Raw genomic sequence first — 21709 nt, 5'->3', positions numbered from 1 at the left:
TCCCGATTCATGGATCTCTCGGTTCGAGAAATAAAACTACGAGGATCGAACCCTTTCTTCTGGCTTTTTTCAAATTTGATAAATGTTGGTTGATCGTATATTTCATTATAGTTCTATGATTCAGAGTATCATTTCCTATTTGATCCCTTTGAATTCCATATTCGAAGTTGCGATCGGATCTATTCATTAAAAAGAATCGATTCAATACATTTATTATGTACCCACAGGTGTTATATTGGATTTGAATCAGATTTCGGATCAATTTATATTGATTGACTGCCTCGATTATGTTGTTGCTAGCAAATGCCACTATTTTTGTTTTGGATCTTCCAAATCATTCCCGCAGGAGGTCCGGACCCATTTTTCTCTGATCCTTCGATAAAAGGATTCATTCTCTTCATAAAAAATAGGAGGTAGAACCAATAAATATTTCTTTTTCGATTCATCCCTGGAGTTGAATACCTCATTCAAGAATTGTTTTTGATCCAATCTGCAGGAATCAATAGAAAAGGTAAATCCCTTATGATACGACAGATCCGGCTCGGTTATTGATAGAGTGAATATATCCGCCATTTCTTGAAATCTCTCTTCTGATTCAAAATCGTGGTGTAACGTGTATCCCCCCTGTTCCGGTCACGAAATAAATCAAAAAATGGATTTTTGTTCAAGAATGAAATCTTATTGGAACTGTCCATATCCAGTTCATCCTTCGGAACCCTATCACATCCCGGATCGGATGAAATAGGATGAATTGAGACGGTATTTTGTAAATAAGTAATTATCTTGAATATATTAACTATTTCTTTATTTTCCGATCGCCTGGAAGGGACAAAAGAAACATCTTGTTCTTTCTTCAACATTTCTGATCTCTAGTGGACCTCTCAGTAGGATTCGAACCCAGATGAAGTTCTGACCATCTGTCAGAGAAAAAAGAACGAATGGATCTTGTAGGATTCCCAAGAAATTCTTCGATTTCTTCCGGAAGCAGATGATTATTCATCTGCTTCTCACGTTCCGTGAATAGCCGGGACATTGAGGAATATCCAGAGAGGCATTTAGGAAATCGGTCTGATTCTATCTCTGTTCGTTCCGTTTGAAGAAAGGAAGGATCCCAAAGAATCGATCCTTCTTTTAGTTGTTGAATCTCTCTTTGATTGATCAATGTGTGATATTCCGAATCCTCATTACTAATGGAATCGAAATGATCTCTGGATTGATCAGAAGATCCTTTCATTGGCTAGAATCCGTTACTTGAACGAAACTAGATCTTGTGGAATCATATTGAATATTTGACGATACATTCCGTACCTTGCTAAAAAAACCGATCCTTGTTTACCAACCACACATTGTCTAACCAAATCCATTCTTCTCTCGATATTTTCTCAAAAAATCCGATTCGTGCGGATTCTTCCCCACATAAAGAAGAGATCTTGGCGGAATTGCCACATATGAAATTGAGCACAATTTGCAAAGAAATAGCCCACTTGTTTCTCGAGAAGAGATAGGAAACATGCTCAATATCATTTGATTGAATAGTTGACCAAAAAAATTTAAAATATAAGGACTAAAAGTGTATTTACGCAAAAAAAAAAAAAAAAAAAAAATCGTTCTCATGAGTTGTAACTTGCTTTGCAGTTGTGCCAAAGGTCAAAATGGACCAAAACCATCCACCTACCCCATTGAACAATAATATTTTCAATAAAAGAATAATAAGATAGATGAGAATAATATATTTTTTTTAAAGTACTGACAAGGGTGCAGTTAAAATTAAATTTAGAGGTGTATTTGAACTTTTAAATTAAATTCTGTTAGAGACACAACTACTTTTGGTTCAATTTTGTATCACAACTTGTCACATAGTAAGTTGTGATTGGTAAGAATATGTCAGTGGGTCATGTGGAAATACATCCTTACCAATTATAACTCATCATGTGATGAGTTGTAGCACAAAATTGTGCAAAAAATTATGTCACTAGTATAATTCTTTTAAATTTGCTTACAATTTTTTTTTTGGAAAGAAATTTGTTTAGACATTTCAAATGTCAATATTTTCAGCTTTACTCTTTACGTGGTGTCAGACACACAAAATAAAAGGAAAAAGAACAAGCTGGCTATACTCTCAGTCAAAGGACAAAGCCAAGACCTTCTTAGTTCTCAGCGGATCCGGATCCTCTCCATTTCAATATGAAACGGAGAGTGTCCAGTTAAGGCTGAGATTGATTTAAAATCAATCTATGGCCTATAATAGGCCACGTCATTTAAAAGCACTAACAGGAGCAATGAGTTAATTAACGTTAGTTTTCAACGTTTCTTCTCTCTCTATGGGTTCTCACTTTCTCTGTCTCTCTCATCAAAGATCCATGGCTCCTTAACTTTTACCCACACAACCTAAACCAACATCACTACAACGATGATGCTCAGACAACCTCTCCACCCCAGTGGTGAATCAATGGTTTTTCGGCATGGCTGGGCTTTGTTGAGAGTGAGATGAGTGAGAGAGGCCAGAGTCAAAAGAAGAAAGCAGATGAGTGAGAGAGTCCAGAGTCAAAAGAAGAAAGCCCAACCATGGCTGACTTCTCCTTGCACACACATCACCGCCATTGACAGATCTTATGACCGGAATCACACCGAATATCTAGTAAGGAAGTTTTGATATCAGCTTTCTAAACCCCACCCAAAAAAAAATCTGAGTAGTTCAAAATTTGATATTTGATATATGGTTTTGTTCTTTCTTTTCTTGTTTTCTTTGTCAAAGAGCATCCTTATGCTTCATTTATAGCACTAAAGATTATCCCTTACTTTGATTGAATTTTTTTTCCTTTCCTTGCTATAGATCTGTGGTAACTGTAGTAAGTGTATATGAGCTTCTTTCATCTCGGTTTCTCTCTCTTTTTACCCTCAGATCTCATTTTATTTCAGTTTTGATTAGTTTGATGACTGTGTTTTCTTGTTGAGTATAAAGCTTGGTGATTTTGCTTGAATTTGAAATTTGGGGTTTATGGGTCTCTAGGCTTTGGCATTAACTAAGAGTAAGTTCTGAAATCAATTGATTGAAAAAATCATAAAATCATTTTTTCATTTAAGTTATATATTTATATAATAATAATAATAATAATAATAATAATATGTTGAATAAACTGTATATAAAATTTTGTTAAACTTTGAAGTTTCAAAATATAAAATCTATGCAAACTATCTTGGGGAAAACATGACTGATTTGAATGCTTAATGTAAGTTTGGTAGCCATCAGGATGATAATTGCAATTTGAAATGAGCTTTCATGGTTATCGCTTTTTAATTCATTGATTGATTGTTAAAGAGTTTTGGTCATTCGTGGGGTTCAATGGATAATAAACTTCATTTCGAAAGGTCTCTTTGGAAGGCATAGAAGTAGTGTTACTAGGATAACCAATTCCTATTTGTTTACAGGGACTTCGTTAATAATATGAATTTTTATTTTTAGCTTGTAATTATTTATGCTGCTTGTATATAGATTTCCTCTCTTTTTAAAAAAATAAAGAATGTATCACTTGTCAAATAAAAAAGGCTTAAATGAGGTAATCTTAAAATCTCTTCTGGCAGTTTGGTTTTGTGTTTACAAGAATTGATATATTATTAAAGACTTCTCTTGGCATTGATGGAATCCATTTTGTTGCAAAATTTGCCTGAAACCAAAGTCTCTTAGCTTTTATTGAAGCCTCCATGATTGCATCCTGAACTGCTACTAGGTAAGATGCTGAAACACTACTCGCTCCCCCACTGAAGATTAAATCTACCCTGAAGTCCTTTGCTTCATATGCAAAACCACTCCATTTGAATTTCCTTTTCCTGCACCCAACCACTTTGATGATGAGTTGCCAATCCCTGTTGGAGGCAGGGTTTTGAGTCAGCTAGCTGTGATCTGAGATTGGGATTGTCCATTTTTAAAGGTCTCCTGATACCTGAGTGAAAGAAGGCTTGAAAACTGTTAAAGAACTTTGCTAGGACTTGAAAACTGTTCAGTGCTGAGACCTACTTATGCTGTGAGGCGTATTGATATTTTTTGTACCTAACAAACCTTCTTTCTTATTTTCTGCTTTCTGTAGGGCATCATTTTGGTATAATTGTTGGGGAGTCAAGCCATCAGAAATTGTCCGAATCTGCAAAATCTTCTCAAAAAGTAGATCTTCAAGGATGCAAGACTTTCTTATGTTTTTTTCTTGCTCAATTTTCTATGAGAATCATGTATTATAGTGGTGAAAGTTGTTTATTGTCAACAATCATGTTGTTATGGTTTCAATAGAACTCTTGTTATTATGGCTTCATGGTCTTGTGATCAAAATGTTCATTTTAATAAACTTTTGTTCATTTTTGGATCACTGCCCAGGTAGACTTTCAATGAAGATTCTTGAACTCAAAATTTCCATTGTACTAGTGTAATATTTTGTTAGGACATATATGTTTTAACTTGATTAAGAAGATATGTCACTTAGTTATGTAAATTGGCTAATCCTTTGACAAAACGCACTCTACTTGTAATTGGGTAGTTCTAAGTGTTTTTAATACTTCAAGAAACAATGTTTCAAGGTCAAGTGTTGAAGTCATCAAGTCTGTCCAAGAGAAAGCAAGCTGAAGTGCAAGGTTTTTAAAGCTCGACACCTTCTCGATAGCTACCTCGACACCTGCTATCTGTCGAGATTTAAAAATTCAGATTTCCAATTTGATTTTCTTGGGATCTGTGAATATGTTTTTGGGCTTTCTTTTCTTCTAACCCTAAACATATAAAATGATTATTTTAAGAGCCGTCAAGTGTGACACAAGTTGCTTTATCATTGAGCAATCTTTGTTCAAGCAAATTGTGATCAACAGACGAAGTTCTTGACCTAGTTCATCTTCCATCAAGAAGTTGCTGTGTATTTGCACCATAGGGTTTTGTAACCAAGCATCTTCCTGTTATTCATCATAAAGGATGAACTAAAAAACTTTGCAGCCAACCATTCTTCCTCAGTTGGTGTTCCGAAGTCGCGTACTTGGATCCGCGCATTGGTTAGTCACGTACTTGGGAGCCGTGCATTAAAAGGTGGAGACTGTCACTACAGATCAAGTCCAATTGGGTATTGGGGTAAGGGTTCAACTGTAGGTTGGTAAGGTACTTGGGATTCCTTTACTTGTAACCGCTTGATTTGATAATAGTGGAGTTTCGGGAGTGGTGACCTGAAAATCATCCGGTGGGGCTTTTTTTTGCCATTAGGGTTTTCCCCATTCGTAAACAAATCACCGTGTTATTTATTTTCCGCTGCTTATTTAGTTATTGGTGATTTGTTTGTGCTTCCATAAAATTGTATGATTAATTGATTAATTAATTACTTGGCTAAATTAATTAATTAGGGTTAATCACAAGGGGTCATTCAAATTGTGACCCATCAAGTGGTATCAGAGCGGGCACACTCTGATTAGGGTTTAATCTTTGCTATGTTGATCCATTGACCCCTGTTTGTCATGGATAGAGGACAATCTTTAATTATACCTCCTTTATTTGATGGCACTAACTATGCATACTGGAAAGTTCGCATGAGAGCTTTCTTGCAGTCTTTAGATGAAAAGGTGTGGCAAGCTGTAGAGATTGGCTGGACTAAGCCAACAGAAGATCCGGCCGATTGGGATGTTACTAAGATCAAGGCGGCTAACTTCAACAGCAGAGCGTTAAATGCCCTATTTAGCGCAGTCACAAATGAGGAGTTCAAGAAGATATCCTCAACTGAAACTGCTAAGGAGGCTTGGACCATCCTCCAGACTACCTATGAAGGTACAAAGGCTGTCAAAGATTCAAAGCTTCAGAGGCTCACTACAAGCTTTGAAGAAATTAAGATGGAGGAGGATGAGTCGTTTGATGAGTTCTATGCCAAGCTCAAGGACATAGTGAACTCAACCTTCAATCTTGGGGAAACCATCCTTGAGCCCAAGATTGTAAGGAAGGTGCTCAGATCTCTACCTGAGAGATTCCATGCCAAGATTACGGCGATAGAGGAATCAAAGGACATTGACAAGATTCCTTTGACTGAGCTGGTAGGAAACTTGCAAACCTATGAGATAGGATTATTTAGGATTGGCAAGTCAAGCAAAGGTAAAAGCATGGCCTTGAAGGCAAAGAACAGTGATACAGATGAGTCTTCCGATGATGAAGATTCTAAGATGAAGTCCTACATCACTCGGCAGTTCAAGAAATTTATGAAGAATGCCAATGGAAGGAGCTTCGACAAGGACCGTAGGCAGTTCAGTTCTTTTCAGTCTAAAAGCCAAGACAAAGGGAAGAAGGATGCTAAGGATGGAAGTCAGTACACTGTTCCTGCAGAACCAAAGTGCTTTGGATGTCATGGGTTCGGACACATGAAACATGAGTGTCCTACATATCTCAAAAGCATTGGGAAAAGCAAGGCTCTTGCTGCAACTCTAAGTGACACTGAGCCTGAAGATGATTCCGACAATGAGGATGACGGAATCTTAAATGCCTTCACTGCCATAGTCAATCCTACTGAAGGGATTGTTGAAGAAGTGGATGAAGAAGAAGAACTGGTGGAGTCAAAATTTGAGAAAATGGATGATCAAGATGATATCCATTCAGCCTATGAGAAGCTTTACAAACTCTCTGAAAAGCATGAGAAATTATACAGGCTGGCCACCAAGAAGCTCAGTGATGTGGAACTTGATCGTGAAGAGTTGTCCACAAAGTTTGATGAGGCGAATCAAGCTATTGGAGCACTGAGATTTGAAAACAACTTTTTGGCTGAGAAGACCAAGAAGCTTGAAGCAGAGCTGTTTCAAGTCAGAGCTCAACTAGAGAGGACTTCAAGTGCAAAGCTTGATGAGATGCTTAGCAATCAGAAATCTACTTCGGATCGAACTGGTTTGGGGTATGGTACTTCTTTCTCTAATACTGCTTCTACTAGCAATACTGTTTTTGTTCCTCCTGCTAATAATACTGAAATTGAGAATATTGATAATAAAACTGAATTAGCTAGTGAGAACTTAGACAAGGGTAAATCTATCTTAGGAGCACCCCCTAAGCAAGATAAGAAAGATGCTAAAAGCTCTAGGGTTAAGAAGGCTAGCTCTCAAAAGTCTAAACAAAAGAAGCAGCATCTCTGTCATCATTGTGGAGCTGCTGGTCATACTAGACCAAATTGCTATAAGTGGTTAGCCACTCAACAAAGCAATGGCGAGATAGCATCTGGAAGCCAAAATCAGCTTCAATCCTCTCTTGCTCCTCTTGGAGATCTTCTGAAAGCCCTCATGTTCCTTTCGAACTTGAACGGGTTAAATTCTTCCCCCTCACCGCCGATTCAAGGATTCAATCAAAGGAAAGGCTCTTCCAAGGTGTGGAAGAAAAAGGACTTTAAGTGATTTCATCACTTTCTTTTTCCCTTTTGTTTTTCTGAGTATTGCATTGCTTGTATGTTTTGTTTTTCTGCTGAGCCAGTCTAGTTTTTGCTTTATTTTGTTTAACATGTTTTGTGTGTTTACTTTCAGTTTTGTTTATTTTGTTTTTGATTTAAAAAAAAAATTGAAAAAAATCAGAAAAATACAAAAACAGTGTGTGTTATGTGTACTTTGGTACTTGTGTACCTTGGATGGCCAATGAAACAAAGTTTTCTAAACTTTGTATCTCTTGTAGTTTAGATGAGCATCTCTATGCACAACTAAGCAAGTGAGCTTTGTGGCTCTTGTTTGTGATGAGTAAGATTAGGTTATCTCTTAAAACTTAACACTCATATCACTCTTTTTGACGGGTAGGACTAGAAAATCCAAAGAGAAAGGCATAAATAACCATCTCACCACTGTTGTCTGCCAATCATAATATGACACCTGTATGCTTCGGCATAGCAAAAGTGCAGTGTCAAAGGCATTCGTATGCTTCGGCATAGCAAAAGTGCGATGTCAAATGCTTAACATCTTGGGTATTTCTTTTCTCTCTTTTAGATACCCATGTATGATATGCAAAAATAAAAGAAAACATGCAAAGAAAATAAAAAGCAAAAAGATTAAAAATGTTTTAAATATGATTGCAAGCGTGTATTCTAGGAGATGTGGGAGTTATAGGATGTACCTCGAAGGTGATAGTTCCCATCAAACAGTTATGATTGTGTGTGGGTTAAAAGTTATTTTCTCATATCTCAGATCGTCATAACATGTATACACATATGCAATCTTGCAATTGTTTTCACACACAACACGCAATATTCTTTGCTACTTTTGATACATGTGCAGGTACAATGTGATTTGGCCATCACAAAGGTTTTACATGTGCTAATGTATGCTCACTAAACTGTCATAACTTGTTTTTGAAATATAAAATTGGTTAGACTTGTTTAGTGTGTGTGTGTGTTTTGGATGATCCTTGTGCTTATTTTTTTTGTTGAGAGATGTCTTTGAGAGATTTTTATGTTGAGTGGATCTTTGGTTGAGATGTGTGTTGGATTGCATTCATGTCTGTGTTTTTCCCTTCTCGAAAAACTGCTTTTTACTGCTGGCTCGACACCTCCCTCGACACCTCCTCGATACCTGGTCATTTGTCGAGCTTCTCAAGTTGTTTCTTATCGCAATCTCGACACCTCTTCGACACCTGATGGATCGATCGAGAAAGTCTTTGTCCCCTCGATAGATTCTCGACACCTGATGGATCGATCGAGATTCACTTGTGCTGTTTGAGTCTTCTTTCTTGACACCTGTCTCGACACCTTGTGGATCGATCGAGATATCTTCTGTCTCCTCGATACCTTCTCGACACCTTCGCGATCGATCGAGCATCACGTATCTATAATTCTTCATACATCTCGATACCTCTCGACACCTTCAGCTGTCGAAGGCAATTTTCTCGATACCTTCCTCGACAGCTTCCTCGATACCTCTCGACACCTCAGCTGTCGAGATTTACTGAGGTGCCTATTTAAGGTTCTGTCGCGATTTTCTTCAGTTCTCACTCGATCTCTCTCGATCTCTCCGTGTCTATTCATCTCCCTTTCACTCTCCTTTCACTCAAATCCTCCAACCCTCTTGGATCTTGGTCATTTCTTGCTCAAATCACTTGCTAAGATCTCTATTCTCTTCCTTTTTCATGCATTGCATGTTTGAAAACCTAGTTTTTGGGATTTTTCATAAAAAATTTGGGGTTTTTCAAAATTGTTGAGTTTTTCTTGAAATTTTGGGTTGGGTTTACTCTTAAATGTTGTTAAAATGTCATACATTGCATTTCATGTGCATTATAATGATATTTACATGCATTTAGATGTATGCTATATGCTGTGTGCTGGTAGGATTGGATTGGGCTGAGCCTATGATGATATTTGTGTTTTGCATATCATATGATCATGCATTCCCATGCATACGTACTTGTTATTCAAGATATTTGTCATTTATGAACTGTTTTGGGAAATTTTCTGAGTGTCTCTCTCTCTTTTTCTCTCATTCTTTTACGTTAGTAGTGTTTATGGCACCCAAACGTAAATCTACTCTTGCTCAGAACCCTCTGTGTTCTGGAGCTTCTACTTCTTCTGATAATGCTCCCTTTAACCTTCGGTTCCGTGATGGAGATGCCCATAAGGCATTTTCGGAGAACTTTTCTAAATGAGGTGTTCATTCAGAACGCCAAGTTATTCTGGCGGACTTCGCCGATACTCACCTTCCCTCTGTCATTAACAGTAGGGGATGGGGGTCACTGTGTGACATCCTGGTCACTTGCCCTCTCGTGCTGATACAGGAGTTCTACTCCAACATGCACGGGATTGATCTTTCAGTACCTCACTTCTTCACTCACGTTTGAGGTACGCGCATCCCTGTCACACCGTAGCTTGTTGCGGATGTGCTTCGGGTACCTAGGATAGAGTTTCCTGATTACCCCTTTTGTGAACGTCTGAGGACTGTGTCCAAAGATGAGCTCATTTCCGCTTTTTGTGAGCGCCCTGCTGATTGGGGTGAGCATCAGTTCACATCATGTAGACCTTTTGCTAAAGGTCCTAGAGTTATTAACATGGTGATGACTTTTGTTCTCCATCCTCTTTCTCACTATAACTCTATCACAGAGCCTCGTGCTCGATTTTTACTATCCCTGCTAGAGCATCTCACCATAGACTTCCCCTCTCACTTCATCCGGTCTATCATAGAGGTATATCTTGATTCGGCGTTCCGTGATAAGCTCATCTTTCCTTCTACTATCACGCGGATTCTTCACCATTTTTTCGTTCCCTTTCCTGTGTCCGACCATTTCACACACATATCTGCCATAGATGCCACTACCGTAAAACGTAGTGAGGCGCAGTTCAGGTCGAGACAGCCAGGTGCCACTCCTCCCTCCCGTTCGGCTCCATCCAGATCAGCTCCATCTACATCTGTTCCTTCTTCCTCTTCGAGCGATGTATCCCTTGGAGATATTATGGCGCAGCTGCAGCGCATGGACACTCGTCTTGATACACTCTCTGCTGAGTTGTATCAGGTGAATGTTCGTGTTGGTCGCATTGCACGACAGCAGGTGATCATGGGTGGATTTGCTCCAGAGGCTACTCCTTCACCATCTACTCCAGCAACTTCAGATTCTGAGGATGATGAGGATGATGATGATGATGGAGATGCTAGCTCTGCCGATGAGATGTCTACATGACACTCTACCCTTTGTCACTCGTGACAAAAAGGGGGAGTAGTTTTGGGCTATGAGAGTAGTCATCTTAGGGGGAGAGTTAGTATAGGACATTTTTTATAGGGGGAGTGTTGTCATTTTTGAGGGATGTAGTGAGGCTATATATGTATTTTTTCTTTTCTTATCTCTTAGATACATTGATCGTGTATATGAGGTCCTTTGACCATTTTACATGCATTGTACTTATATTCTTTATATGTGGATTGTACTTATATTCTTTATATGTGGATGTATGTTTCTTTCACCTTTCTCTTCATGTGTTGTTTCTTTTCTATCTTTATACACATGTTCTTTATACTTGTATGCAATCTATTTATTTCTGTTTCACACAAGATGCCTTGATGAGTTTTGTTTAAAGTGTTTCAGAAATACAGGTTGTCAAAGTCTACTTGCCATAAACTCTCTTCTTGCAAAGTTTTTCAAGAGTTTGTGTTAGGATAGATTTTATTGTATTCAACAAGTGAATATGAGTTGAGTGATTTATGACTTCTCTCATGTGCTCATTTGTTTGTTGTGGTTTTGTCATGGATTGCCAAAGGGGGAGATTGTTAGGACATATATTTTTAACTTGATTAAGAACATATGTCACTTAGTTATGTAAATTGGCTAATCCTTTGACAAAACGCACTCTACTTGTAATTGGGTAGTTCTAGGTGTTTTTAATACTTCAAGAAACAATGTTTCAAGGTCAAGTGTTGAAGTCATCAAGTCTGTCCAAGAGAAAGTAAGCTGAAGTGCAAGGTTTTTAAAGCTCGACACCTTCTCGATAGCTACCTCGACACCTGCTATCTGTCGAGATTTAAAAATTCAGATTTCCAATCTGATTTTCTTGGGATCCGTGAATATGTTTTTGAGCTTTCTTTTCTTCTAACCCTAAACATATAAAAGGATTATTTTAAGAGCCGTCAAGTGTGACACAAGTTGCTTTATCATTGAGCAATCTCTGTTCAAGCAAATTGTGATCAACAGACGAAGTTCTTGACCTAGTTCATCTTCCATCAAGAAGTTGCTGTGTATTTGCACCATAAGGTTTTGTAACCAAGCATCTTCCTGCTATTCATCATAAAGGATGAACTGAAGAACTTTGCAGCCAACCATTCTTCCTCAGTTGGTGTTCTGAAGTCGCGTACTTGGATCCGCGCATTGGTTAGTCACGTACTTGGGAGCCGTGCATTAAAAGGTGGAGACTGTCACTACAGATCAAGTCCAATTGGGTATTGGGGTAAGAGTTCAACTGTAGGTTGGTAAGGTACTTGGGATTCCTTTACTTGTAACCGCTTGATTTGATAATAGTAGAGTTTCGGGAGTGATGACCTGAAAATCACCCGGTGGGGTTTTTTTTTGCCATTAGGGTTTTCCCCATTCGTAAACAAATCACCGTGTTATTTATTTTCCGCTGCTTATTTAGTTGTTGGTGATTTGTTTGTGCTTCCATAAAATTGCATGATTAATTGATTAATTAATTACTTGGCTAAATTAATTAATTAGGGTTAATCACAAGGGGTCATTCAGATTGTGACCCATCATATTTGAATGAGTTTGTTAGCAAAAATTTTCATATTTAATCAAACAGATAATGTCATTGATTTTATTTCATAGCTTATGTAACTTACCCCTGATACACCGTGACAAACTTCAATGTTCAAAATTATTATTAAGCTATGAAGCATAATCCTGTTTCAATTTGTTCAAACTTCAAACTAAAATCACAAAGTGACAAAGTTCACCACTCAACTCGGCACATTGCTCTTCAATATAGTTTGATGTTGGAAAAAATCGTCCACTACAAGAATTAACGCACAAATACATTCTCTCTCTTTTTCCCTCTTAAATGATCAAATGATATGTATTAACCAAAATAAACCATTACAGAACACGAAGAAAAACAAGCGGCAAACATAGACCAGCTGGTCAAGCTTTTCACCATCAATAAGAAAGTCCAGTCGGATCAAAACTGAAACAAAATAAGTCCTAAAAGGTCTCGGCAAACAAAAAGAAAATTAAAATAAGACAAAATAGAGACAAATTGAGATGAGAGAGACCCATACACCAATTACAGTCTTCACTCTATAGTTACCAAAGATACATAGCAAGGAAGGGGGAAAAATTCAATTAAAGAAAGGGGATGAACTTGGCAAAGAAAACATGCAAGAAAAAAAAAAAAAAAAAATCTCATATAAAAAATTCTTTACCAGATCTAATATTTTTTATTGGTTAGCATTTAGAAACAGAGGTGGGTGACTGAAAAACTATTGATTGACGACTGGGGTGGAGAGGTTGTCGGAGCATCATCGTTGTAGTGATGTCAATTCAGTGGTCGTGTGGGTAAAAGTTAAAAGGAGCCATGGATTTTTGATGAGAGAGACAGAGAAAGTGAGAACCCATAGAGACAGAAGGAGATCCAAGGGGTTCGGTAAAAAAAAAAAAAAAAACAGAGAGAGACTCATACACCAACTACAGTTACCCCAAATCTATAGCAAAGAAGGAAAAAAAAAAAAATCCAAGGGGTTCGGTAAAAAAAAAAAAAAAAACAGAGAGAGACTCATACACCAACTACAGTTACCCCAAATCTATAGCAAAGAAGGAAAAAAAAAAAAATCAATTAAAGAAAAGCATAATATTTTCGTGCTATAAATGAAAGAAAGGGATGATCTTGGCAAAGACGACAAGAAAAGAAAAGGGAAAAAAAGAACATAAATTTGATATCAAAATTTCCTTTAGAAACAGAGGTGGATGGCTGAAACACAGTTGTTGCACAACTGTGTGTGGGTGCCGGGAGAATTGAAGAAGCTTGACCATCGCTGGGTTTGATGGGAGGAAGAGAGAAACAGAGAGGAGAGGGATAGAGAGTTAGAAAAGAAAACCTGACATTGAAACTAACGTTTGTTTAGCTTTTTACACGGTTAAGTCTCCTGTTAATGCTTTTAAATGATGTGGCAGATTTTGGACCATGGATTTATTTTAAATCAATCTCAGCCTTTAACTGGACACTCTCCATTTCTAATGAAATGGAAAGGATCCGGATCCGTTCTCAGCCACTCACAGTGTATATTGAAGGAAAAAAAAAAGAAAAAAGAAAAGAAAAGGAAAATGGAAGGTGGGTCTGCTGCTACTACAAAAGGAAATGAAGACAACGCAAAGAAAGGGTTGGATGGCACAGGTTTGGATCTTCAACTGAATCTCCATGGAAACTTGAAAGTGCTTCCATTGATCAAATCCTCAAGGACATTCTTCTCCAAATTAAGTCTTCCAAAACCCCTGTAAGCACTTGATGATGTTTTTTATTTTCTGGGTTTTTTGTTTTCGAAATTATATTTGCTTGTTTAGTTTTCATGTTTTGATTAGCTTCAGTGGCAAAGGATAGTCCTGGTTGATTGTTTTATTTTTGAGATCTTTACTATAAAACTATTGCGTTTTTCCTATAAAAAAAAAAAAAATGCTATGTTTTTGGTGTTTTAAGCAAACCGGCCAATAATCGGTTCAATCATACCGATTTTTCAGTTTTTAAGGTTAAACCGGCCAGTTCTCAATTATTCCCTGCGCTTACTGAATTTTTTGAAGAAAAAAGAAAAAATAGCGCGTGCTAAATTTTTTTGATTTCTTTTTGGGCGGTGCCCAATTTTCAGGTGGGTTCTAAATTTTTTTTCATTATTTTTTATTTGTGTAAACAAAATACTATTACTCTCTCTTTCTCCTCCCACAGACTGAGCCACACCTTTCAGCCTCCCATAAAGACCGGTAAGCTCTCTCTCTAATTGATCCTTTCTCTCTCATCACTCTTCTCTCTCTCTTTAACCTTGTTAAACTTGGTGACTTTGTTGATTATTTTTTATTATTATTTTCCCTTTTTAACCCTAAATCCCCAATCTCACACCTCTCTCTCAGAATCATTTTTTGAGAATCGTTTCTTTTAAGAAGTGAAATATAATCGTTTTTTTTTTTTTTTAAATTTTAATTTTGTCAGCATTGTGTTTTTAAGACCGAGGCTTTCTTGCATGTGTTTGTTACATTGTTCAATTGGCAGTGTGCAACGTAGGTTTCTTGTCCAGAGTGGTTGAAATTGGGGTGAATTTGCATTGGATGGTTTTAGAGTCCATCTATTGCTCTTTATGCTTTCAAATTCAAGCATGCCTTTGTGTTAGAATATAATGTAATCTCTCTGAATTTATGCCTTCAATAAAACTCATTGAACTCCAGGCTGTGTTGTATTAGTATAAGATAACTCTCACTTCTGAGCTTTGAGACTTTTGAGTTGTACTGTACCCATAGTCTGAAGAATGATTTAAGTTCAGTCTGTGTTAAATATCATGGTTCTACCTAGTTTGTTGGTACCTAGTATGATCTTTCATTCTTGTCATGAGTTAAATTATTAACGAATTCATTCATAAAAAATTAAAAACGGACAGAAATAAAGTTTCTCTTCCTTTATATAACTGCACCATCAAGGGCTCACAATGAGACTGCCCCTTAAATACTTCCACACTTTTGTTTTATTTAGGATAAGTGGCTATAGAAAATATCTGAAACTTGGTCTAGAGTTAGAAATTGCTATTAAATATTTGTCACTTTAAATGATTTGTCAAGTTTTTGGAAGTTGTATTTTGTGTTCTGCTTTAGCTTATTGTCGATTTTGCATGGCATTGTGGCCTTTGTTATTGCAAGGGATTGTTCTAATTGCTCTCTGTTATAATTTTCAGCTTCTGAGTGGGTCAAGGGGAAGCTATTGGAAGAAGTTGTGACCATTAAAAACATGTAAGTTTTGCTAATATATGATTTGTTGCTCAGTTCATCTTGTCTATGATTTGGGTTTTCTCATATATGCTTGTTTATCCACCCAATTTCTTGGCTTAGCTACTACCTATATGTGGTTTGCTTGTTTGTTCTTATGCTTGAAATGTTTTGTGTTTTGGGTTCTCTAGTGTGTAGTTTCTTTGTCTAACAGCCACCTTGAAAAGTGGTGCAAGGTGATAGCTTGGGTATATGTGATTTGCTTCATGTTTTTGACGGCTGAATGCTATTTGTGTTTTGGGTTCTGTCATTTGTTGTTTCTTTGGCCAATAAATTGGGTATAAAAATGGTGCAAGGTGAATAATGAAATTGAGTATAAAAATCTAATAATGAATTTTTTATTAGATTTTTATTTAGGTGTGATGTATCATGTGGTGGAGGAAATGTAAGTAAATGGGGATTATGAGTTGTGGAGTAAAATGATATACATGAAACTAGTTTGCGTTTTTTGAGGAACCATTGCTTTTGATGCTAAGGTTCTTTTTCTAAAAATGATAATGATAACCATGGTTTTGAAACCCGGACCGGACCGTACGGTCTGACCGGAAAAACCTTGAACCTCTCTGTTTTGCGGTTTTTTTAGCTTCAAGAACTGCTCTATGTGAAAAAAGCAAGGAACCATGCGAACCGTGGTCAGATCGTACGGTTCTGAGAACCATGACTGATTTTTGAGGTTCGGACGGTTTCTTTTTGTTTCAGCTTTTTCGGTGAATTTTAGCCAATACACCGGTATGAAATTATGATCAGATCTAGAAGAAATGAAAGAACACGAAAAAGAACAAAGAACAAAAGGATTTTGGCCAGTAATTAGATACCGGACCAGAACAAAAACCAAGCTTTCTTTATCCAATATAAGAAAAATGAGGATTGTTTTGCAATTTTTCTCACCCTCAACTCAGATCTAACGCTTGCAGTAACCCATCGGCCTCAGACCTGTTCATCTCGGCCTCACTTTGGCGGCGATGACAATAGTGACTAGCAGTACCAATTTTCATTGAGTCAGCGAAACGAAGCTGAATGCCTCACCTGAGAGAGAGCCTGAGAGATATCTAAAAATAAGTGGTTACTGATGGAAGAGAGATAGATAGTACTGATGGGAAGAGAGCTGAAATTTTAAAAAATTTTGAAGTGAGAAGTTAACTCAGGTAAGGTTAACATGTGTGGTGTAAAAAAACTGAAAAAAACTACTTGGAACATGTGAAAATTTTAGAAAGACACGTTACTAGTTAATTTTGATTCCTTTGGTCTTAACTCTTTCTACTTTTTAAATATTTTTTCTACCAAACACTGAACAGTAAACACATACCCCAATGTATTATTATTTAAGACTTTTGTGTATTTTATATATATATATATATGTTTTTTTTCCATTTTCTCTGCAATTTTTGAGCTTAACAATTAAATTAGTTTTAAGTTTTTTTACCAAATATAATTATTTATAATTAAATAATTATTAAATTAATTATGACGTCATCATGATTCGACTCCGGTTCAACCTCGGTTCGACCTTAAAAACCTTGAACCTCTCTCTTTTACGGTTTAATGAACAGTCCGGGTTTCAAAACCTTGATGATAACGTCAAAAATGTAATATGAACACTCTAGCTTGTAGTGTATTGATTAATATAAATAGATAATAATAACAACAGGAAAATGTTAAAAAGTCAACAATATTAGGCCACGATTAAATGAGCATGCATGATGAATGAGGTTTACAAAGACATTACATCTGGACATATTAAGGTATAATGATCGACTTTGATTATTCGAGAACTAGCTAGAAGGGACTGAGAAAACAATTAAACTTGCATAGAATATATGGCTGCTTGTGATCTAAGATATTTTTTATTTAAACAATGTTACTCTTAGTCCCCACACAATTACTATTTGATTGACCTTTTGAACATTATAATGTGCGGTATGGGTTTTCCATGAGGCCACATAATAGATATCTTATCATCAAAGTTTGGTTGGGTGGAGTTCCTTTTGGAACATTTTTCAAGCAATGTTTTTATTTTTATTTTTTTTGTAAAAACTTTTTGATTTTTTATATCATTATTTTTAAAAAATAAGGTTAAAATCATTATTTTTCATTATCATCTATTGTTTCCATCCTAATTTATACACTTTATTTTGAATGATATATATATATATATATATATTTTTGGAGAAGAGAATGGTATAATTATTAGTGAACTGGTATATTTCCCTTTTTTTTTAACCAAAGTTTACCCACTTGAATGTTTTTTCCCCCAATAAAATACTACGTTTTCTTTTAGAAGTAAATAGATTTCTTGTGCTGGCCAACTGAGCCTTGTGACTTATTATAATTATTTATGACCATTAAACCTTGTGTTGAACTTTCATTTGTGCAAGGTTGAGTTTGCTTGGCTTTTTGTGAGTATAAGCTGAGGTAAGGATTTTGGGTCTTTTAAGACTAGTATTAGATTTTTATTGCTCTATGGTTTTGTCTTCTAAAACTTAAATTGAAGTTTACACGTTGATTTGGATTGAAAATCTTATTTAAACTTGTTTAATGAAATTGGTGATGCTTGATATATTTGTGGGTTGTTGATTTGGAGCAAGTGGGTGGCTTGCATGTTGTTATATAGTGGTTAAGTTGATATTGGGAGTGTTGATTTCTTTGTGTATATCTTTTAAGTTTTGAAGTATATCTAGAATTGAATATGTAAAGTATTTATCAATTTTTAAACTTTTGATTCTTTTTGGACTAAAAGTAAAGAAGTGTAAGAATGAAATTGTGACTCTTGATATAATGTGTCACTCCAAAGTATATTGGAGGTTTAGATGTTTGAAAACGTTATGTATGACATTTCATTATCTTGATGACTTAACATTCACCTTGTATGTGTGATTAGATATGGATAATAGTTGGATGACACTCGGTAAGACACCTAGAGACAGAATAAGTCAACAATATATTGATGGGGTGAATTCATTTCTTATTTTTGCAATGACTGTTGTGGACCGAAGTGGAAAAATTTCGTGCCCATGTATTCATTGTTTGAATTGTTATCAACAATATGCTCACATTGAGCAAATTCATTTTCTGCATTCTTTATGATTTCTCCATGGTTTGTAATGTGGGTTTGATTTTTATTTGATGAGAATGTTGTGGGTCTTCTTTCTTTGATAGTTTGGCTTCATATGATGTTGCATTATGATTATTTTGTCTAGTTTATTATAGGATATTCTGTGGACATTTTATGCATTGTCTTACTAATAATAATCTTTTTTGTTGTTGTAGTGCATCTTATCAGGGATATAGGTTTGCAGTTTAGTTTGTTATTGATGTATTTTCCTTTATACTCATGCAGAAATGAGATTGGTGGCAAAAAGATAGCTTTTGTGGGACTACTTGAACTCAAATAATTTTCTGTAATGCTTGGAAGCTAAGACATCATTTGTATATAAGTAGTTGTAATTACTTTGTGAACATCTTTATTGCATTTTTAGATTGTATGGATGTAGAAATGAATGGATGTTTTATTTATTTATTATGGATTTGGTTAGAAATGAACAGGTTAATGTAATGGCAAGTAAATGTAAAGAATATTAATAAAAAAATAAAATTGATGACAATAATTTTCGTCGCCATATTTGACTATAAGCAGAAATTGGTGACAAAATAATTCGTCACCTGATCTATTGAAATTATAATAATAATAATAATAATAAAAAACAATCGGTGACTCAAAACTTCGTCACCTTTTTATTTTATTTTTTTTATTTTTATTTTTTTTTTGAGAAGGAAGAACTCGAAGTTTTTTTATTCCGTAATGGGCAAATCTGCCTGAACAACTGTAAAAATTTGGATAGGAACATCCTTCATCCAAACTGAAAAACTTCGTCACCTAATCTATTGAAATTGGAAAAAAAAACATTTGGTGATGAAATATTTTGTCACTAAAAATAAGGTGTAGTGACGAAAATATTAGGTGACGAAAAACTTTTGTCATCTATCATTTTTTATTGGTGACGAAAAAATTTCGTCACTTATCATTTTTTTTTATTGTTAACGAAACATTTTCGTCACCAATACATTCTGTGATAGAGCTTAGGTGACGAATGCTGTTTCGTCACCATATGTATTCAATGACGAAATAAGGACATATTGTGACGAAATGTTTTGTCACCATAGTTCACTTTTGTTGTAGTCGCGTTTTTGTGTTTTCCATGACACTAGTATGTGGGTTTCTGTATCCTTCGTGTAATTTTGTGTGTTTCTCTTCCTGCCTATGTTGTATTTGGACTATGTGAGTTTACTTTGTATTTTTCATGTGGGCATGCGTAACCGATTATGACATGCACATGATTGTTTGTTGAAATGCCTTAATGAGTATAGAAGGAAGCTGTAGCAAAAATGGGTAAGGGGAAATCGAAGGACGGTGGCAATGATGAGAGAATTGAGTGGAAAGAACCTAAGGAACTAAAAGCTTTTTATGATTTGAGTGTTGTTCAAGTTCTAGAGGGCAAGAGATGTGGAGGATTTTTAAAAAGGGAAGGGGTTGATGCAGTGATTAAGTAGTTGGGTGAAATGGGAAAAGTGGTGACTCACACATAGTTAAAAAACAAATGGGATCATCTGAGAAAACGGTGGAAGGTGTATCATGAATGTTTTGAGCATGAGACTGGGTTGAGTATTGATGCTGGAACTGGGAAGCTTAATGCCAGTGATGAGTGGTGGACCCAAAAGATTACGGTTAGTTCACTCTTCATAATTGTGAAAAACTCCATTGTGTACAACTATATTGTGTTCTAACTACTGGTTGTCCACATGTAGGCATGTCCCAAGGCAGGAACCTTTAGAAAAAAAGGTATGCCGAATCTTGGCTCCATGGACATCATGTTTGGAAGTACGGTTGCAATAGGGAAAAATGCATTCTGCATGAGTGGTCAAATGCCAAAGGAAACCACCAAAGGGTCTGGGGACTCCACTGATAGCAAAGAATTTGTTGAAAGAAAATTCAACTTACAAATTTAAACAAACATGCCTTAGCTCACTCCTTAGGTTAAGGATGAATCTTCATTATTTTTTTTAAGTGTAGATTTGAATTAGCTCATCTTTTTAATGTATTTTCTTTATGCAAAAGAATATATATATATATATATATAACAAAAAATAAACTAAAAACTTGTAGATTCACTTTGAAGAATCCAACACACAATCTACTTCTTTGCTTGGCACCTATGTTCTCATGTAAGTGTTTCTTTGAAGATTGAACTTCCAATAGCATGTCGGTCCTAATTTAGGAGAAAATACACCCTATTTTGGGTGTATGTTTCTTCCCCCTTACAGTTGGTGGGACCTATAGCTGATGGATCCCACTAGCTTGTGAGAGAGAGAGAAGATATACACTCGAAACAAGGTACACTTCCCCCTAATTTAGGGCTCAGGTGTGAAGGCTGAAAGGAAAAAAGAAAAAAGAAATGAATTTCAATCATATATCTTTGACTAAAAAAAATGTGTGAATTCTATTGCTTTATGTTTCTACTATAGGGGGAGGGAGGGCTGGTGGGGTTTAAACCCCAATGCCAATATATCACAAGAGGTGTTTAAAGTGGAACCATAGAGATATACCTGAATCCCATTCTAAAAGGTTTTTGTTTGTTTGTTTATTTATTTAATATTAAGAAAGATAGTAGAGGATGATGAGATGTAGACTCCGTTTGGGAGTTGATGAAAGTTTCAACTTATTTCAGTTTTTAACTATTTTTTGGTACTATTTATAAGTCCAATTACGCTTATTGGTATTATTTATAGATCTCATTATATTATTCTTTTTGGTATTTTTTGGTACTATTAATGGGTCACATTGTACTATTCAGCTAACTCTTTATATATATATACACACATACACACACTAGACTTATCACACGTGCTTTGCGTATGCAATAATGCTCTTTTTTATTATTATTTTTTTTGGTTTAATGTTATAACGTTTAAAAATAATATATATAAATAACCATTTGTATATTTTTTTTAAGAAAGAGACAAGGTAATGTGAAATAATGTTTAAAAATGAGATAGAGATAGTGTTATAAGTTTTAGGCTGAATGGAGAAGATAAAGGTTTAGCTTACTTCTAGTACTTTTTTAACTGAACATATCATTTTGTTTCAAATATACAATGACAAGTGGTAATTGATTTTAATCTACACATTTTATTTAGTTAGTAGATGATGTGACAGTTTCTCATTAAAGCAAAAAAAGATTTCAGTTAAAAAAGTATTGG

At 35.7% G+C, this 21709-nt stretch overlaps 2 protein-coding genes and 2 long non-coding RNA genes across 5 annotated transcripts in view; 3 read left to right on the top strand and 1 right to left on the bottom strand.

The window, feature by feature from the left end:
- Positions 1-1667, bottom strand: part of LOC136065339 (protein Ycf2-like) — a 4229-nt gene extending 2562 nt beyond the window's left edge. Inside the window, 11 exon segments of the mRNA XM_065768406.1 lie at positions 1-64; positions 67-318; positions 321-626; positions 629-859; positions 862-1233; positions 1236-1320; positions 1322-1377; positions 1380-1409; positions 1412-1468; positions 1471-1564; positions 1659-1667. The exon segment at positions 1-64 is cut by the window's left edge and continues 131 nt beyond it. Of these exon segments, the coding sequence (XP_065624478.1) occupies positions 1-64; positions 67-318; positions 321-626; positions 629-859; positions 862-1233; positions 1236-1320; positions 1322-1377; positions 1380-1409; positions 1412-1468; positions 1471-1564; positions 1659-1667 (1556 nt within the window).
- Positions 1668-2131: 464 nt separating this feature from the next.
- LOC112010988 (uncharacterized) lies at positions 2132-4358 on the top strand. The gene is made up of 2 exons (XR_002882816.2): positions 2132-2638; positions 4086-4358. It is a non-coding gene; the product is annotated as an uncharacterized LOC112010988 (long non-coding RNA).
- A 9405-nt stretch (positions 4359-13763) lies between these two features.
- Positions 13764-18971, top strand: LOC136065337 (uncharacterized). Of its 2 annotated transcripts, XR_010626982.1 has the most exons (4): positions 13764-13926; positions 14370-14404; positions 15364-15418; positions 18792-18971. It is a non-coding gene; the product is annotated as an uncharacterized LOC136065337 (long non-coding RNA). The 2 variants fall into 2 exon arrangements; XR_010626981.1 differs by lacking the exon at positions 13764-13926 and having other exon boundaries at positions 14301-14404.
- Positions 18972-19837: 866 nt separating this feature from the next.
- LOC112010987 (uncharacterized) lies at positions 19838-20458 on the top strand. Its single transcript, XM_024043366.1, has 3 exons — positions 19838-19990; positions 20078-20176; positions 20258-20458. Exons 1-3 carry the CDS (start codon positions 19838-19840, stop codon positions 20456-20458), a joined length of 453 nt encoding a protein of 150 aa, XP_023899134.1.
- The last annotated feature ends 1251 nt before the right edge of the window (positions 20459-21709 follow it).

Source organism: Quercus suber, unplaced genomic scaffold (genome assembly GCF_002906115.3).
Source record: "Quercus suber isolate HL8 unplaced genomic scaffold, Cork oak 2.0 scaffold_930, whole genome shotgun sequence".
Taxonomy (NCBI): Eukaryota; Viridiplantae; Streptophyta; class Magnoliopsida; order Fagales; family Fagaceae; genus Quercus; species Quercus suber.
Note: the sequence above shows the minus strand (reverse complement) of the source record. Positions and strands in the feature narration are given on the sequence as shown.